The 20,230-nt window shown below is 46.5% G+C and overlaps 1 protein-coding gene across 1 annotated transcript in view; it reads right to left on the reverse strand.

The window, feature by feature from the left end:
• The window catches only part of LOC120028392 (unconventional myosin-XVIIIa-like), a 198,208-nt gene that overhangs the window by 86,369 nt on the left and 91,609 nt on the right, over nucleotides 1-20,230 (reverse strand). The window contains exons 3-10 of the mRNA XM_038973626.1: nucleotides 12,935-13,022; nucleotides 11,108-11,214; nucleotides 9,716-9,892; nucleotides 7,758-7,968; nucleotides 5,304-5,446; nucleotides 5,114-5,214; nucleotides 4,883-4,946; nucleotides 4,608-4,752 (exon numbers count right to left, since the gene is read on the reverse strand). Coding sequence (XP_038829554.1) covers nucleotides 4,608-4,752; nucleotides 4,883-4,946; nucleotides 5,114-5,214; nucleotides 5,304-5,446; nucleotides 7,758-7,968; nucleotides 9,716-9,892; nucleotides 11,108-11,214; nucleotides 12,935-13,022 — 1,036 coding nt within the window. The remainder of the gene's footprint in view (nucleotides 1-4,607; nucleotides 4,753-4,882; nucleotides 4,947-5,113; nucleotides 5,215-5,303; nucleotides 5,447-7,757; nucleotides 7,969-9,715; nucleotides 9,893-11,107; nucleotides 11,215-12,934; nucleotides 13,023-20,230) is intronic.

Below are 20,230 nucleotides of genomic sequence, written 5' to 3' on the forward strand. Positions count from 1 at the left end.
CACCCTCTTCAACATATACAGTGTATATCAACAAATTGCCGAGGGCACTAGAACAGTCTGCAGCAGCCGGTCTCATGCTACTAGAATCTAAAGTCAAACGTCTACTGTTTGCTGTTTGCTGATGATCTGGTGCTTCTGTCACCAAAAAAGGAGGGCCTACAGCAGCACCTAGATCTTCTGCACAGATTCTGTCAGACCTGGGCCCTGACAGTAAATCTCGGTAAGAAAAAATAATTGTGTTCCAAAAAAGGTCCAGTTGCCAGGACCACAAATACCAATTCTACCTAGACACCGTTGCCCTAGTGCACACAAAAACTAGACATACCTCGGCCTAAACATCAGCGCCACAGGTAACTTCCACAAAGCTGTGAAAGATCTGAGAGACAAGGCAAGGAGGGCATTCTATGCAATCAAAAGGAACATAAAATTCGACATCCCAATTAGGATCTGGCAAAAAATACTTGAATCAGTTATAGAACCCATTGCCCTTTATAATTGTGAGGTCTGGGGTTTGCTCACCAACCAAGAATTCACAAAATGGGACAAATGCCTAATTGAGACTGCCTGCAGAATTCTGCAAAAACATCCTCTGTGTACAACTTAAAACATCAAATAATGCATGCAGAGCAGAATTAGGCCGATACCAGCTAATTATCAAAATCCAGAAAAGAGCCGTTAAATTCTACAACCACCTAAAAGGAACAGAGTCCAAAACCTTCCATAACAAAGCCATCACCTACAGAAAAATGAACCTGGAGAAGAGTCCCCTTGTCACGTTCCTGACCTGTTTTCCCTTGTTTTGTATTTATTTAGTTGGTCAGGGCGTGAGTTGGGTGGGTTGTCTATGGGTGATTTTCTATGTTGGGATTTTGTGTTCGGCCTGGTATGATTCTCAATCAGAGGCAGCTGTCAATCGTTGTCCCTGATTGAGAATCATACTTAGGCAGCCTGGGTTTCACGTGTGTTTTGTGGGTGTTTGTTTTCCGTGTCAGTAGTTGTGCCACACAGGACTGTTTGTCGGTTAGATTCTCTTTTGTTATTTTGTTTCGTGTAGTGTTCAGTTTATTTGATAATAAAACATGGACACTTTCCACTCTGCGTCTTGGTCCGATCCCTACACCTCCTCTTCAGACGAAGAGGAGGAAATCAGCCGTAACAGAAACACCCACCAACAAAGGACCAAGCAGAGTGGAAAAGGGCAGCGACAGCAGCAGCAGAAACAGACACAAGACTCCTGGACTTGGGAGGAGATCCTGGACGGCAAGGGACCCTGGGTTCAGCCAGGGGAATATCGCCGTCCCAAGGCGGAGTTGGAGGCAGCGAAGGCAGAGAGGCGCTGGTATGAGGAGGCAGTGCGGCGACGCGGTTGGGAGCCCGAGAGTCAGACCCAAAAATTTCTTGGGGGGGGGGGGGGGGGGGGGGGGCACACGCGGAGTGTGGCAAAGCCGGGTAGGAGACCTGAGCCAACTCCCCGTGCTTACCGTGGAGTGAGAGGGCATCGTACTGGTCAGACACCGTGTTATGCGGTGGAGCGCACGGTGTCCCCAGTATGCGTGCTTAGCCCAGTGCGGGCTCCACCTCGCCGCACTGGTAGGGCTAGGTTGGGCATCGAGCCGGGTGTCATGAAGCCGGCCCAACGCATCTGGTCTCCAGTGCGTCTCCTCGGGCCGGCGTACATGGCACCAGCCTTACAAATGGTGTCCCCGGTTCGCCAGCATAGCCCAGTGCGGGCTATTCCACCTCGCCGCACTGGCAGGGCTACGGGGACCATTCAACCTGGTAAGGTTGGGCAGGCTCGGTGCTCAAGAGCGCGTGTACTCCTTCACGGTCCGGTATATCCGGTGCCACCTCCACGTACCAGTCCTCCGGTGGCAGCCCCCCGCACCAGGCTGTCTCTCCGTCTCCTCCCTACAGGTGTACCCGTCTGCCCAGCGCTGTCTGAGCTGCCTGCCTGTCCAGCGCTGCCTGAGCTGCCCAGCGCTGTCTGAGCTGCCTGCCTGCCCAGCGCTGTCTGAACTGCCTGCCTGCCCAGCGCTGTCTGAACTGCCTGCCTGCCCAGCGCTGTCTGAGCTGCCTGCCTGCCCAGCGCTGTCTGAGCTGCCTGCCTGCCCAGCACTGTCTGAGCTGCCTGCCTGCCCAGCGTCATCTGAGCCGCCAGTCTGTCCCGAGCCGTCAGAGCTGCCCGTCTGTCCCGAGACGTCAGAGCTGTCCGTCTGTCCCGAGCCGTGAGAGCTGTCCGTCTGTCCCGAGCCGTCAGAGCTGCCCGTCTGTCCCGAGCCGTCAGAGCTGCCCGTCTGTCCCGAGCCGCTAGAGCCGTCCGCCAGACAGGAGCAGCCAGAGCCGTCCGCCAGACAGGAGCAGCCAGAGCCGTCCGCCAGACAGGAGCAGCAAGAGCTCTTCAGACGAAGAGGAGGAAATCAGCCGTAACACCCCTAAGCAAGCTGGTCCTGGGGCTCTGTTCACAAACCCAAACAGACCCCACAGAGCCCCAGGACAGCAACAGCAACACAATTATAACCAACCAAATCATGAGAAAACATAAAGATAATTACTTAACACATTGAAAATAATTTACCTAAAAAACTGAGCAAACTAGAATGCTATTTGGGCCTAAACAGAGAGTACACAGTAGCAGAATACCTGACCACTGTGACTGACCCAAAATCAAGGAAATGTCTCTATTCCTCTGAAACTTTTGTGGGTGTAATGTTAACTGTTGTTAATTATCTATTTCACTTGCTGTATGCTTCCCATGCCAATAAAGCCCTTTAAATTGAATTGAGAGTGAGAGAGAGAATAAAAGAGTAAGAGAGTTTGAATGAACAGACAGTAGGGACATGACAGAATGTGCACCGGGGCCTCCCAGACAGTAGGGACATGACAGAATGTGTACCGGGGTCTCCCAGACAGTAGGGACATGACAGAATGTGTACCGGGGCCTCCCAGACAGTAGGGACATGACAGAATGTGTACCGGGGCCTCCCAGACAGTAGGGACATGACAGAATGTGTACCGGGGCCTCCCAGACAGTAGGGACATGACAGAATGTGTGAGCGAGTGCAATCGTGGCAACTGTTGTTGACATGAGACTGGTCTAGCCCCAGCCCACCCCCCGCAGCTTCATGATTCCACCCAACTCAAAACCATGGAGACGAGGCAGTCTGGAGCCTAATGATTCTAAAAAGTTCATTACCACATTCATCTAGAACTGTGACTGCGGGGGAGGCAATATCAGAGAGCATGAATAAACATTCTCTAGCCTAGCAGCACAGAGACACAGCTATTATATCTGTCTTTATTAACATAAGAGAAATGTCTGCACACATTCAACACTCCAACAGTTTTATAAATTAAACAACTACAAAGAACTTTTCCCAGCCTCCTTTGTGCGCAGCGAGAGAACAAAGTTAGCGCTCCTCTCTCGGAGGCCTAATGAATGGCTCGGCATGTGGCCTGTTCATATCTTCCAACTCATTATTTAATTAAACCACTCATGGAGGAGAAGCAAATGTAATTTACGATGCCATCGCGCTTCATTTGAGTATGTATTCCTTATCTCTGGGAAATAACACACACACACACACACTATAATTTAGATTTTGATCACGGCACTTCTGTGTGTTTTTTCAATGCAATGCATGAATGGCCTTACAGTAAAGGACTCATAGCCTATACACATACATGCATACAGTACATACATACAGTACATACATGCATACAATACATGCATGCATATAGTACATACAGTACATACATACATGCATACAGTGCATGCATACAGTACATACATACATGCATACAGTACATGCATGCATACAAGACATGCATGCATACAGTACATACATGCATACAGTACAGGCAGCACAGACAGTACATACATACAGTACATACATGCATACAGTACATGCATGCATACAGTACAGGCAGCACAGACAGTACATACATACAGTACATACAGTACATACATACATGCATAGTTATATTGTTTTTTATGTATCACTGAAAACTTTCTAAGAGATCCCTGTTGGGAGCAGCAAACACTGAGCGGACACAACAAAGCTGCCCCTGCCTCCTGCCTCCTGCCCCTCCCTCTGCCTCTTGCCCTCCTGCCCCTGCCTCCCTCCTGCCCCTGCCTCCTCTTCTGCCACCTCCTCTTCCAAACTTTTAAAGGGATACTTCGGGATTTTGGAAATGAGGCCCTTTACCTACTTCCCCAAAGTCAGATGAACGTGTGGATACCATGTTAATGTCTCTGTGTTCAGTATGAAGGAAGTTAGAGGTAGTTTAGCTAACTAGCATTAGTGCAATGACTGGAAGTCTAGTGCTAGTTAACAACTTCCTTCAAACCACACGCTGAGACATAAACATGGTATCCATGAGTTTATCTGACTCTGGGGAAGTTGATAAAGTGCATCCACTCTACCCCTTGTCTACATCTCTGGCTGGCATGTTGGAACTGCGCTTTATCTTCTCCTATAACTAACAATCACTTACTGCATCCTAACCTGGCTGGGTTACTGCAGAGTTCTCAGTCAATTAGTTCAGTGAGTAGGGTAGTGGTCCAGTAGAGATCCTATAGTGAGTAGGACAGAGCTAGGGGTCCTTACCTTTGGTGGCCCCTGCGGCCCCCAGGTGGTAGATGGCCCCCAGGATGAGCCACAGAGCCCTCTGCTCCTCCACTGAGATGCCCAGCACCTTCATGGCTGCCTGCAGCTTGGTGAACTGCTGAGACGACTTCTGTTTGTCCTCCAGCTACAGAGAGAGGGGAGGGATGGATGAAGGACACAGTTAAGACAGTTTTCCAGTTGTCCTACACACACACACAATTCAGAAAATGACATATAATACACATTATAATAAGAGCATAATAACAGCATTTTACTTTAGACTGAGGCACAATTTCGAAGGCGCTGTTCTCTGCAAAGTGGTTAAAGTGCAGCTCCGTTCTGAGAGGAAACAGAGGAAATGAACAGGTTCAAATGACAGTAAATAGCTAGTTTACACCACAAGGTTAACATGAGAACAAGATTATATACACAAGACTAAGCTTCTACAATGGACTGCAACCACTCACTTCAATTCAATCCCAATTGAGAGGGTGTAGAGGGCTCACCTGAGAGTGCTGTCAGCTCCGGACATCATGTAGTAGAAGATGTTGAAGGTGGACTCAGTCTCCGGCCGTTTGGTCACTCTCAGCTTCTCAAGCAGCATGGTCTGAGGTACAGGAAAAGGACACCAAGATATCAATATGTGTGTGTGCGTGTGTCAGTGTCCATGCCGTGTGTGTGCTTGATACTGCCTACCTGTATGGATGCGGAAGCCACCTGGCCAGCCTGGTCGAAGTCCAGAGAGACAATCTGAGAGAAGCGGCTAGCGTTGGTGTTCATGGAGGTGGAGCTGTTTCCAAATGCTTCCAGGATGGTAAATACTGCCTGCCACTTCTCCCCTGCACAGACCGAGGGAGGGAGGGAGGGGGACAGAGTACAATTAGTGGAAAGCTTTATTTATTTCCAATATCATGTCAGTGTTTTGGGATTTCACATTCAATACTGTTCCACTGGTGAGGGGATTAGACTACCATCTTTGATAATCATGTCATGTCAGTTAGGCTTTGTCAATTATTCCCTTAGTGGAGCTCCTTTCCCTCTTTCGACATCAAGCTGAGCAGAAACGCCTCATCAGTCAGAGAGTAGGGCTACCAGTCAGACTCACTTAACCCTAATGATCAAGCTGAGCAGGAAACCCTCATCAGTCAGAGAGTAGGGCTACCAGTCAGACTCACTTAACCCTAATGATCAAACTGAGCAGGAACCCCTCATCAGTCAGAGAGTAGGGCTACCAGTCAGACTCACTTAACCCTAATGATCAAACTGAGCAGGAACCCCTCATCATTCAGAGAGTAGGGCTACCAGTCAGACTCACTTAACCCTAATGATCAAGCTGAGCAGGAAACCCTCATCAGTCAGAGAGTAGGGCTACCAGTCAGACTCACTTAACCCTAATGATCAAACTGAGCAGGAACCCCTCATCATTCAGAGAGTAGGGCTACCAATCAGACTCACTTAACCCTAATGATCAAGCTGAGCAGGAACGCCTCATCAGTCAGAGAGTAGGGCTACCAGTCAGACTCACTTAACCCTAATGATCAAACTGAGCAGGAACCCCTCATCATTCAGAGAGTAGGGCTACCAGTCAGACTCACTTAACCCTAATGATCAAGCTGAGCAGAAACCCCTCATCAGTCAGAGAGTAGGGCTACCAGTCAGACTCACTTAACCCTAATGATCAAGCTGAGCAGGAACCCCTCATCAGTCAGAGAGTAGGGCTACCAGTCAGACTCACTTAACCCTAATGATCAAACTGAGCAGAAACCCCTCATCATTCAGAGAGTAGGGCTACCAGTCAGACTCACTTAACCCTAATGATCAAGCTGAGCAGGAACGCCTCATCAGTCAGAGAGTAGGGCTACCAATCAGACTCACTTAACCCTAATGATCAAGCTGAGCAGGAACCGCTCATCAGTCAGAGAGTAGGGCTACCAATCAGACTCACTTAACCCTAATGATCAAGCTGAGCAGGAACCCCTCATCAGTCAGAGAGTAGGGCTACCAGTCAGACTCACTTAATCCTAATGATCAAGCTGAGCAGGAACCCCTCATCAGTCAGAGAGTAGGGCTACCAGTCAGACTCACTTAACCCTAATGATCAAGCTGAGCAGGAACCCCTCATCAGTCAGAGAGTAGGGCTACCAGTCAGACTCACTTAATCCTAATTGCTCCTGTCTGCTAAATGACTAAAATGTAAATGTAAAAGTAGGTATGTGAAACGTATATAGCCTACTGCACCTCCCATAGCAGCTCCCCTGTTTAACAGTCTAGTCTAGTAGTGGCTGGGTTATGGAGCTCTCATTAGCCCATTACAGCTAACCAGGAGAAGCTGAGAAGTTTTGATAAGCTTTGCTAATTATCCCCCAGCTCCACAGGGCATCATTAGGGGCTCCCCTCATCCATCACACACACACACACACACACACACACACACACACACACACACACACACACACACACACACACACACACACACACACACACACACACACACACACACACACACACACACACACACACACACACACACACACACACGCACGCACCTGGAATACTGAGCCAACCACAACCGCTCTTCGAACCAAAAGGTTTTGAAGCCAGCTTCCATCAAGCTGCCCCTCCCTCCTCCTCTTCCTCCTCTCCCAAATTCTCAGTAACACCCCTACACTCTCCCACATGCCTACCTCTCTGGCTGGCTGGCATGTTGGAACTGCTCGTTATCTTCCCATACTAACTAACACTGCACCTGTTATAACGGCTGGATTTCTGCTGAGTTCTCAGTCAATTAGATGACACTGATCTAAATCAGTAACAACTCAGTGAATGTCCTCCTGTGTACAAACACATGTGGAGCCATTAGATTATTTCCTTAATTAGCTATTAGGCTATTAAGACTAATTACCTACAGAGTAATTAAGTGAATTTAAACCACCACGGCTATTAAGTAACACTGAAGTAATTAAGCCACCATCTCGGACCAAACTAAGGTGATTATAACAGTCCTTAAACATTCTTTACATTTTATTTATACATTTCCCTCAGTCATTTAATAGACAAAAATCCCTGAATACTAGCTTTACTGCTCGCTGGGAGGAAATGAGCTGGCCAGAAGGAAAGAGGTTAACTCATCATAGCGGAGGACTCTCTCACCAGAGAATATCTTTCCGGTGCTGCCAGCAATGGAGACCAGGTACTGGACCAGGTGTTGACAGTTGGTGGTCTTGCCGCTGCCGCTTTTCCCCAGCAGCACGATGGACTGGTCCTGACGCGTGGTCAACAGGTTCCTGTAGGCCGACTGAGCCACTGCGTAGATGTGAGGTGCCGTGTCCTCTCTCCTGCAACCCTTAAACATGTGCATCACCTGATGGGACCGAGGAGAGGAAGGGAGGGAGAGGGGTTGGGGGAAAGAGAGGTACAAAACATTTTAACTGTAGTTCACCTCTAGTCCTCCCAGTGACTCCTGTACGGTCCTCAGAGGGGCTCTGTGTGTGTGTGTGTTCGCGTGTGTTTGTGTTCGCACGCGCACGTCCTTAAATCACCACATTCCCAGCTAAGCACCCTGTCTGTAAGGTCTAATGGGTAGTAGTTCCATTATGAGTGATGAGAGTTAAGTAGATATTACAACCTACAGGCCTCCTCAATACTGTCACCTCTAAATCTCATTAGGATAATTGGATTTCATTGTCATGTTGTGGACCACTGAAGACTTCCCTCTATCCTCCGAGTCATCTCTCCTGTTTTAATTCACACAACCTCCTCTCCCTAACAGGAAATACTATGACATAATAGCAAGGAAATACACAATAAATAATAGCATTAAGTACACCCCAATGCGTACATCAAACAGCATGCATGATACCATTCTAAACGGAGAATAAACCAGAATCACGTCAGTGGAGTTGTACAGATACACTACCGTTCAAAAGTTTGGGGTCACTTAGAAATGTCCTTTTTTTTGAAAGAGAAGAAAGATAATGCCTAGAAGGCCATTATCCCGGAGTCGCCTCTTCACTGTTGACGTTGAGACTGGTGTTTTGCGGGTACTATTTAATGAAGCTGCCATTTGAGGACTTGTGAGGCGTCTGTTTCTCAAACTAGACACTATAATGTGCTTGTCCTCTTGCTCAGTTGTGCACCGGGGCCTCCCACTCCTTATATTCTGGTTAGAGCCAGTTTGCGCTGTTCTGTGAAGGGAGTAGTACACAGGGTTGTATGAGATATCAGTTTCTTGGCAATTTCTCGCATGGAATAGCCTTCATTTCTCAGAACAAGTTTCAGAAGAAAGTTCTTTGTTTCTGGCCATTTTGAGCCTGTAATCGAACCCACAAATGCTGATGCTCCAGATACTCAACTAGTCTAAAGAATGCCAGTTTTTTTCAGCTGCGCTAACATAATTGCAAAAGGGTTTTCTAATGATCTATCACGCCCTGACCATAGAGAGCTGTTTATTCTCTATGTTGGTTGGGTCGGGGTGTGATTTAGGGTGCGTTATCTAGGGGAATTGTATATCTATGTTGGCCTGATATGGTTCCCAATCAGAGGCAGCTGTTTATCGTTGTCTCTGATTGGGGATCATATTTAGGTAGCCATTTCCCCATTGTATTTGTGAAGTCTTGACTATGTTTGTGTGTAGTTGCTTTCTGCACTGCATGTAGCTTCACGTTTCGTTTATTCACTTTATTGTTTTTGTGCTTTACGTTTCTCTTCTAAATAAAAGGATGGAAACATACCACGCTGTATCTTGGTCCACTCATTTCAACGAGCGTGACATGCTCAATTAGCCTTTTAAAATTATAAACTTGGATTAGCTAGCACAACGTGCCATTGGAACACAGGAGTGATGATTGCTGGTAATGGGCCTCTGTAGATATTCCATAAACAATCTGCAGTTTACAGCTACAATAGTAATTTACAACATTAACAATGTCTACACTGCATTTCTGATCAATTCTATGTTATTTCAATGGACAAAAAATGTGCTTCTCTTTCAAAAACAAGAACATTTCTAAGTGACCCCAAACTTTTGAACGGTAGTGTATGTTCTCATGAAATGTTTGTCTGTGTGTGTGTGAAGACATGCATCTGCTGTGTGGGTCCTCTCTCCTCACCTTCTCAGAGTACATGGAGGGAGCGCTGAGGGGATTGATGATGATCATGTTGGGCCCGGCATGTGTGTGGATGAGGTTTCCCCCATAGCGCTGCCGCAGGGAGTGCATCACACTGGACTCATTGAGGTACTGCAGCAAGGCCAGGTCCTCAGAGCGGTCAAACGACGGGGGGTTCGCCTGGGACAGGAGCAAAGGTCAAAGGTGAACGATTAATGACTGAGGAGTGTTGTAATACTAGAGCTTTATTAAAGGAACACTCAGCAATATGAAAACATCATACATACTGAGACTCTGCTTGTCTGAAGTGGGACTGCTCACAGAAACGACCAACAACAACAGAATTCAAATCTGCCAAGACTACCACCTTGCCTTTTGATAAGCCAAGTTGAAGTTTCTCCAGGTTGCCTAAACCTATTTCATGTTTTCAGATTGATTTAAACAAAGTCCTCTGTAGGGGTAGAGGCTAGGGGTCCATATGAGACTGGAAATCTGACTAGTAATGTCTTGAGTTTCACTGAGGACTGGAGGAGCAGTATTAAGAGACGTCGAGCAGAGATTTAGTATGCCACACCATGACTTGCCACCAGGAATCTGATGCCAAGTCTTTGATGCAATTAAAACAGATGTCTCCCTCCAACCTCAGACGGGTCCAAGTTTGCACTTCCTTAATCAAACAGATGGTTCAAACGTTTGATTAGATGACGACCTTGACACTGTTGAAAACACTAACTGTCCAAAGTCACCCTTATTATCAGTTCACCCTACGAGAGTTAAATGACTGTACATAACACCAGGAGGGGATTTCAACTTTTTCTTCGTCCTGAAAGCAGAGCAGACATCCTCTAATCAAGGTCTTGGAGACAGCATGTTGTGAATGATGGGAGCTTTTTCTGCATTGTGCCAGAACAGTTTTTAAAGCGTCCTGTAACAGATATCTCCGTGATTCGGGCCTGGTGCCATATCTGTGCGAGTCACCTGATCGAGGCCTGCCAAACTCACACCTGTTCCCCTCTAACCTGTCCCCCTGTCCACAGACGTCCCACAATCACCTGAGCCAGGTACAGTCTGCATCCTGGCTGACCATCTGTGTTTGATTCTGGCTCCAGACGGGATGACTGACGGGTGCTAAGACCCCCTCCCTCCTTCTTGGATATTTCCCCTACATGCCACCCCCCCCCCATCAGGTCGATCTCTGCTTCATGGACCTCCTAACGGACTAGCCTATACCCTAACGGCAAACCTAAGATAGTCTATGCAATCAAGTAAAGTCAATGTCTTTTCCTTTGACCCTCTAAAGGAACTAGATTTTAGCCCCAATAACAAAACTGAGATGGAGTATGTAAAATCAAGTAAAAATACATTGAATGTGTAGTCCCCCCCCCTCACGCTCACCTTCTCCACGTCATCGTCATCTACGTCCAGTACTGTCCCATCATGTTCCAGTTTGATCTTCACCTTCCCCTCCGGCAGAGATCCTGCCTCCGTCTTCAGCAGCGTCGCTATGGACACACAAACACACAAATAACTTATTGGGATATACAGTGCATTCGGAAAGTATTCAGACCCCTTCACTTTTTCCACATTCTGTTACGTTACAGCCTTATTCTAAAATGGATGAAAATTTAAAAATTCTTCATCAATCTACACACAATACCCCATAATGACAAAAAAACAGAAATACCTTATTTACATAGGTATTCAGTCCATTTGCTATGAGACTCTAAATTGAGCTCAGGGGCATCCTGTTTCCATTGATCATCCTTGAGATGTTGCTACAACTTGATTGAAGTCCACCTGTGATAAATGATTGGAAAGGCACACACCTGTCTATTAAAGGTCCCACAGTTGACAGTGCATGTCAGAACAAAAACCAAGCCATGAGGTCAAAGGAATTGTCCATAGAGCTCCAAGACAGGAGTGTGTCGAGGCACAGATCTGGGGTAGGGTACCAAAAAATATCTGCAGCATTGGAGGTCCCCAAGAACACAGTGGCCTCCATCATTCTTAAATGGAAGAAGTTTGGAACCACCAAGACTCTTCCTAGAGCTGACTACCCGGGTAAACTGAGCAATAATGGGAGAAGAGGTGTCAGGGAGGTGACCAAGAACCCGATGGTCACTATGACAGAGCTCCAGAGTTCCTCTGTGGAGATGGGAAAGCCTTCCAGAAGGACAACCATCTCTGCAGCACTCCACCAATCATGCCTTTATGGTAGAGTGGCCAGACGGAAGCCACACCTCAGTAAAAGGCACATGACAGCCAGCTTGGAGTTTGCCAAAAGACACCTAAAGGACTCTCAGACCATGAGAAACAAGAGTCTCTGGTCTGATGAAGCCAAGATTAAAATCTTTGGCCTGAATGTCAAGCGTCACGTCTGGAGGAAACCAGGCACCGCTCATCACCTGGCCAACACCATCCCTACGGTGAAGCATGGTGGTGGCAGCATCATGCTGTAGAGATGTTTTTCAGCAGCAGGGACTGGAAGAATAGTCTGGATCGAGGGAAGGATGAACAGAGCAAAGTACAGAGAAATCCTTGATGAAAACCTGCTCCAGAGCACTCAGGACCTCAGACTGGGGTGAAGGTTCACCTTCCAACAGGACAAAGACCCTAAGCACACAGCCAAGACAATGCAGGTGTGGCTCTGAATGTCCTTGAGTGGCCCAGCTGGTGCTCGGACTGGAATCCGATCTAACATCTCTGTAGAGACCTGAAAATAGCTGTGCAGCGATGCTCCCCATCCAACCTGACAAAGCTTGAGAGGATCTGCAGAGAATGGGAGAAACTCCCCAAATACAGGTGTGTCTAGCTTGTAGTGTCATACCCAAGAAGACTCGAGGCTGTAATAGCTGCCAAAGTTGCTTCAACAAAGTACTGAGTAAAAGGTCTGAATACTTATGTAAATGTAATATTTCAGTCTTTTTTAAATTTATACATTTGCAGAAAAAATAAATACATTATTGCTTTGTCATTATGGGGTATCGTGGGTAGATTGATGAGGGGAATTAAACATTTTAGAATAAGGCTGTAAAGTAACAAAATGTGGGAAAAGTTAAGGGGTCTGAATACTTTCCGAATGCACTGTAGCTTATTGGCTGGAGTGTGCACAGACACGGTATCAGGAAAAAACAATAGCATATAGTTTAAAAGCAAGGGTAAAAATTAGCAGGGCCAGAGCTCTGCACCCCTCCTGATCTAAGATGTAAGCCAGGAACTTACCCAGGGAGAAGCCATCCTTGTGGACCAGCCAGACCTTCTCTGAGCCGTACCATGCCTGCTCTGCGGCTATCTGCTCCTCTGTCTTCACCTGGAAGTGATGGTGGAGAAGACAACAGTCACATACACACAGCAGAACAATGACCTTAGGCCAGGATACCTTTCACGGGGCCTTTCTGTGGCTGCAGTAGCTTCCACTCAGCAGTTTTCAACCAAAGAGAGGCTTTAGACTCGAGAGGACATGTGCTCCCTACAAACACACCTGTTCACATCAATAACATTCACTCATGTGTGTTTAAAGTAGCTGGTTATCAGGCCAGCGTTGAGAGTTTATAACATGTTACACAGTTATGTATTGTAGCATTGTAAATAATGGGCTGACAGTGGGCATGCAGAGGACTTGCTAATAGTACATGTGATGAAAGGCAGGGCGCTGGAGAGGCTTCAGTGGAGCAGGCAGAGATAAAAAGCAGTTAGGATTTGAAGGAGTCCCAGATCACAAATCACAGAGAGCCATTTCTCCAATTCGGCTCAGAGTGTCACCTAGAAATGCCTGACTGCTCTGTGTTACCATGCTTGACCTTCACAAAGCATCTCACACTCCACTGGACATGCGCCTTCAGGCTCTGTCTGTCTGTCTGTGTGTCTGTGTGTCTGTCTGTGTGTCTGTGTGTCTGTCTGTGTGTCTGTGTGTCTGTCTGTGTGTCTGTGTGTCTGTGTGTGTGTCTGTCTGTCTGTCTGTCTGTCTGTCTGTCTGTCTGTGTGTCTGTCTGTCTGTCTGTCTGTGTGTCTGTCTGTCTGTCTGTGTGTCTGTGTGTCTGTGTGTCTGTGTGTAAGAGAGGCAGTGAAATTTGACAGAGAACATGAAGTATCAGTGAACCGAATCTGTACAAAGACACTGTTGGATGCACATCAATGTCACACAGCATGGTGGGTGAGGGGAGGGAGGTGTATGAAGAGAATGGATACACAATCCACACAGCACAGCAACACAACACAACACACCGAATGCTAGGGATGGACTGTATCCTGAGGGATGACAACAAGACAATAAAAAGTAAAGAACACACAGATAAAAAACGTATGAAATTCACAGTGTGAAATATAGGCCTACATACTATGTTATTTTTAATAACGCATAATCAGCCACAATCAGATGAAGTTTTTTGCAGCGTCTGTCTCATTGTCTCTTAAATGGAAAACTGACGTCATGCAATGACATCTACACGAGACAAAATGTGATGGTATGATTGATCCTGTGGAATCCACACAACCACGAATCTTAAGTACAATCAAACAAGTTTAATTTTGAGTGCTGATTTTCCCCTGAAATGTTCTAATTAGGTGAAAGAGGGCCAAATGTGCAGGTGGCTTGGCTTTGAGTGAATACTATGCAGTTGTGTTTGGTGGGGGTAAATGAAACACAGCACACAGGGTACACAGCACTTCAGGGGTCGGTGGTGGGAGTGGTGGGAGGTGGAGAGGGTGAATTACACACAGGCACAGCAAAGGCCAGACCTTAGGTTGTTGGGCAGCGGCGTGAGACACCTGAAGGATGGCCACGGGATCCTTGTCCACCTGTCCCTGGAGGACGACAGGCGTGAGGGAAGGAAAAGTGGTCAAAGGTCATAGTTAGAGTGGAGTTACAGTGGAAAGATGGGTAGCAATCCACCAAACCACACAAAACATCATGTCCAGTATGTCATCATCCCTCATAATCATGAGCTGCTGGAATGGAGAGATATACAGCGCCTTCAGAAAGTATTCAGACCCCTTGACTTCTTCCACATTTTGATACATTACAGCCTTATTCTAAAATCTATTCAATTGTTTTATTCCTTCAGTAATCTACACAGAATTACCCCTTTAATGACAATGCAAAAACAGGTTTTTGAAATGTTTGCTAATTTATTAAAAATAAAAAAAGACTGAAATATCACATTTACATCAGTATTCAGACACTTTACTCAGTACTTTGTTGAAGTACTTTTGGCAGCGAATACAGCATCGAGTCTTCTTAGGTATGGCACATCAAGCTTGGCACACCTGTATTTGGGGAGTTTCTCCCATTCTTCTCTGCAGATCCTCTCAAGCTCTGTCAGGTTGGATGGGGAGCGTTGCTGCACAGCTATTTTCAGGTCTCTCCAAAGATGTTCGATCGGGTTCAAGTCCAGGCTGTGGCTGAGCCACTCAAGGACATTCAGAGACTTGTCCCGAAGCCACTCCTGCGTTGTCTTGGCTGTGTGCTTAGGGTCATTGTCCTGTTGGAAGGTCAACCTTCGCCCCCAGTCTAAGGTCCTGAGTGCTTTGGAGCAGGTTTTCATCAAGGATCTCTGTATACCTTGCTCTATTAATCTTTCCCTCGATCCTGACTAGTCTCCTAGTCCCTGCCACTGAAAAACATCCCCACAGCATGATGCTGCCACCACCATGCTTCACCGTAGGGATGGTATTTGCCAGGTTTCTTCTAGACGTGACGCTTGACATTCAGGCCAAAGAGTTCAATCTTGGTTTCATCAGACCAGAGAATCTTGTTTAACTAACGCATCCTTCATTATTCTCTGAAGTTTTGTTTAGAGTTTTGAGACAAATTTGAAAACATTATCAGATATCATCAAGGCAGTGTTTACCATTTAAAGTAACGAGTACATTATGTAAGTTATCAGGGTCAAGACCAGGGAGGGATGGGAAGAAAAAACTGTGGGATGGCAAAGAATGAGGAGAGGTCAAGCTCTATGTCTGTGAGATGAGCTAATGCATCATGACACATCATGTCATAAAGGGGAGACAGAGAGAGCAACGGGACAGGAACACCTGCCAGTCATAAATCACACACACTGCCATTCACTCACACTGCGACTGCACACCACACGGGGCAAACAAACATGCGGCACATCTTAATCAGGGGACTATTCCACTGCCATGCTACTGACAAAACAAAAAATGCACTGGGTTGGTTTGTCAGTTTCCATACAGGTCAAGGTCTGTTTGATTGCCCTGGAGGCATCTAGACACTATCATCGTTTAATACCGGCTTTGTTCCAAAAACAAATGAGGAAGGGAAAACACCAAGCACCATTACAGATGAACCTTAGATAGACAGGCAGGGTGAGAGAGGGGAAAGTTAGAAGAGGAATCTAGGCTTACATTCCAACATGCCACACGAGCACACACTTTAACCAGGTCGCCAGAGGGGACCCCTGTGGGCCACAGTACCTGAGGGGGGTTTGGGGCTGGGGCAGGAGAAAGGGTCGGGGCTGAGGCACAAACTGCCGGCTCCAGCTAGCCATACAACAGCCACAGATAGACACAGCCAAGCACCAATTAGAAAGAAAGAGATTGAGGGAGAGAGAGAAACGGAGAGAGAGAGAGAAAAAAGACAAAGAAAGAGATTGAGGGAGAGAGAGAAACGGAGAGAGAGAGAGAGAAACGGAGAGAGAGATAGAGAAAAGACAAAGGAAGAGATTGAGGGAGAGAGAGAAATGGAGAGAGAGAGAAACGGAGAGAGAGAGAGAAACGAAGAGAGAGAGAAACGGAGAGAGAGAGAGAAACGGAGAGAGAGAGAGAAAAAGACAAAGGAAGAGAGAGAAACGGAGAGAGAGAGAGAGAAACGGAGAGAGAGATAAATGGAGAGAGAGAGAGAAAAAGACAAAGAAAGAGATTGAGGGGGAGAGAGAAATGGAGAGAGAGAGAAAAAGACAAAGAAAGAGATTGAGGGAGAGAGAGAAACAGAGAGAGAGAGAGAAAGACAAAGGAAGAGATTGAGGGAGAGAGAGAAACGGAGAGAGAGAGAGAGAAACGGAGAGAGAGAGAAATGGAGAGAGAGAAAGAGAGAGAGAGAAAAGACAAAGAAAGAGATTGAGGGAGAGAGAGAAATGGAGAGAGAGAGAGAAAAAGACAAAGAAAGAGATTGAGGGAGAGAGAAACGGAGAGAGAGAGAGAGAAAAAGACAAAGAAAGAGATTGAGTGAGAGAAAGAAAGAAACGGAGAGAGAGAAAGAAACTGAGAGAGAGAGAGAAACGGAGAGAGAGAGAGAAACGGAGAGAGAGAGAGAGAAATGGAGAGAGAGAAAAAGACAAAGAAAGATTGAGGGAGAGAGAGAAACGGAGAGTAGAGAGAAACAGAGAGAGAGAGAGAAACAGAGAGAGAGAGAGAAACGGAGAGAGAGAGAGAGAAATGGAGAGAGAGAGAGAGAAACGGAGAGAGAGAAAAAGACAAAGGAAGAGAAAAAGATGAGAAACTGAATATAAAACATGAATTGACAAATCCAGTGAAAGTTTGACAGGTGACAAAACAATAATGGTATCAGAAAGCAGCATAGACATAAACAGTCAATTAGTTCAATGAACAGTGAACATGAGAACGCAGTAACCTAGTCATGCATGGATATGGTTGCCTGACGACTCAAATTGTATTATTCCGCTGCTCTACATTCGCTACATACACAGGTACAAACAAACACGCATACAAACACACTATACACACACGCACACCTGGATTGTGTGTTGTAGACTAGTGGCCTGAGGGAACACACACATATGTATTGTCAAATCTGTTGTATTTGCATTATGATGTATATTACTGCCTTCATTTTTGCTGGACCCCAGGCAGAGTAGATGCTGCCTTGGCAACAGCTAACGGGGATCCATAATACATACAAATAGAGTTTGACTGCCATGAATGAAGTAATATGTAGTGAAAATGAGAGGGTTGTACAAAACAAAGTCATCAGCGATTGGACCATTTGTAGCTCATCAGTGTATTCTAGCCAATGCGAGTTGTCAAAACGCTGCTTTACCCATGTGTGTTCTGGCTCTGGCCCAATCCATCGGTTTCTGGGACCAATCAGAAGAGTTAGAATGTGTTTGCGTTCTAGAAATCGTTGGGGAGGCACTCAGATCCAAACTAATTGTGGAGAAGAAACTAATGTCCGTGGGCGTGGCGTAGCATTTGGACGGAGTAAGGCGTTTGGGTAGCCAAGCAATGGATATGGCCCAAATTAGTAAATCTGTACTTTTAATTAAATGTGCCTAAAAGGAAAATGACAAATTACTATTAGCTATGAAGATAAAGATTGAACATCCAGTGAAGAAAATAAAGAGAGAAGGAGAGATAGAGAGCATGATAGGCTGTTAATGGAAAATAAATAAGCACCTCTAAATTCATTACTGGAATGTTAATCAACGTATCCTGTTAAAATGAATAAAGGAAAGAAAGTAAAGATTAAAAAAGTGAAAGAGGAGAAGCATGTATCTAGGCAGTCCAGAGGGGGAGAGAGAGTGGAAATAATAGAGAAATGGGGAGAGACAAGGAGCGAAGGTGGGTCTTTACAGGCGCACTGAAGATCCTGTCCAGGAGTCTCTGAGCCTCTTCAGTGGGACTGAGCGGCGCCTCCTGGAGGTCAGATCATCAACAGGTTGAGCTATGAAACTAGGCTATCAAAGCGCACTATTCTAGTGGACCACATTCAACACTGTTTCATAGACAACAGAAATGCATTCAGGGTTTTTTTCACGCTGTGAGATGTTCACTAGATGCCATGACAATCCTGAAGTCACACACACACTTGGTTACAATACCTCACTTCCACAGCATAGCAACAGTGAACTGAGTGAATGCTATGGCAAACACACCTTTTGGGTTATGGTTGCGGTAGTCTTTGATGAAACGGTTGATGAATTGTTCTGCGGTGAAGCCTTCTCAATGGGAACAGAGGACAGGGGAGAGGCTGCCACCTTCCAATGGTACACACAGATACATCCACGCCAACAAGCACGCCGTAAGTAATGTACACACACATACAAGTAGTCCATAAGATAAAGAAATGATACAACCATGTTGAACAAACTCGCAACAAGCCATGCTCTAGACGTCCAGAGTCTAGCTAAGGTAGTGAGCAAATCAACAGTCGAGGGATACAAAAGCCCACTTGGATGTGAAATCATTCAGATCTCAATGCACAGGGCGAAGCCAAGCAAAACTATAACTAGCTTGGGTAACAATACACAAGCAAACTTTAGCCTTAGACAACTATAGCAAACTCAGATAGCCACAGTAGCAGTCAAAGCCAGCTTGTGGTCAGCTAGCAAGTAAACAAAGACCCTGAGAGGCCGGTAATTGCCAAAACTCAGCGAGAATCCAGCAAAAAGACCAAACCTTTTAAAAAATATCTGGCATCTGCAAAATGTGTAGATAGTTCTCTTCTCCCAACGCGTGCCATGGTGGCTGCAGCGGGGCTTTGAAGTCACTATCAATAATTATCTCTGCGGGTCTCCGTGGAACTCCAGGCCACAGCGACAGAACATTCCACCCCAATACGCTTTTTCCTCCTTTGGATACCCCCCCCTCCCCCACCCCCCCAGGCTAACTTCAATAAACAAGGCTTCCAAGCTGCAGATGACAGCAGGGTCTCTTGGGTTGAGGCAGTCGGGGAAAAAAGCTACTGAACTTGTTGTTTTTCTGGAAGCTGTCTCAGCAGCCCTGGCGTCTTAGAGGAGAGACATGTGAGGAAGGAGAGCTGTGTGAGACAGGCTCCATCCCCCAAGAGAAACTCAGAGAAATATGGAGCTGGTATCAGAGCAGTGAATGCAACAAAAGCTTCAGCCCCATGAGACTGCACCCTTTAACAAACTGAGAAACACTGACTTTGTGCAAATGAGAAAGTTCTGGAGAAACAAACAAGTTCAATAGGGAGTTGAGCCCATCATCGTGGCCCCGAAATGGAGCCTGAACTCAGCTAACAAGTGGAGAACTCAACAAGATAAGTGAAGTTAGTTAAAATAACACCATCCACACACACACACACACACACACACACAAAAAAACGGAGTTATCATGGAGATGCAAAGAGTGCTTTCTGTGCATTAGCGATCAACATCCGTTTTTTCACACAGTGGTCTCAAAAGTGGTTCATGCAGTGAGGACAGTAAGCCTACCTCAGGCTTCTTCACGGCTGGCAGTTTGGGGGGCGGGATCAACACCGGTGGTGGAGAGAGAGCACTCACTTTGGGAATGATAAAGGCGGGAGGAGGGGAGAGAGGCGAGGCCTTTGGAGGACTAGGGGAGAGAGGCGAGACCTTGGAGACTGGGACAAACCCTGCAGGAGGAGTACTGGGGGAGGACTTAGAGGTGGGAAAGGATGCTGAAGGGGGAGTGACACGGGAGTATTTAGAAGAGGGGATAAAACCAGCAGGTGGGGAAAGGGGGGTATATGTTGATGCTGATATGAACCCGGCAGGTGGGGAAATGGGGGCTGATTTTAGTGGTGGGATAAAGCATGATGGGGGAATTGCTGGGGAG

The sequence above is a fragment of the Salvelinus namaycush genome, chromosome 34 (assembly GCF_016432855.1).
Source record: "Salvelinus namaycush isolate Seneca chromosome 34, SaNama_1.0, whole genome shotgun sequence".
Classification (NCBI taxonomy): domain Eukaryota; kingdom Metazoa; phylum Chordata; class Actinopteri; order Salmoniformes; family Salmonidae; genus Salvelinus; species Salvelinus namaycush.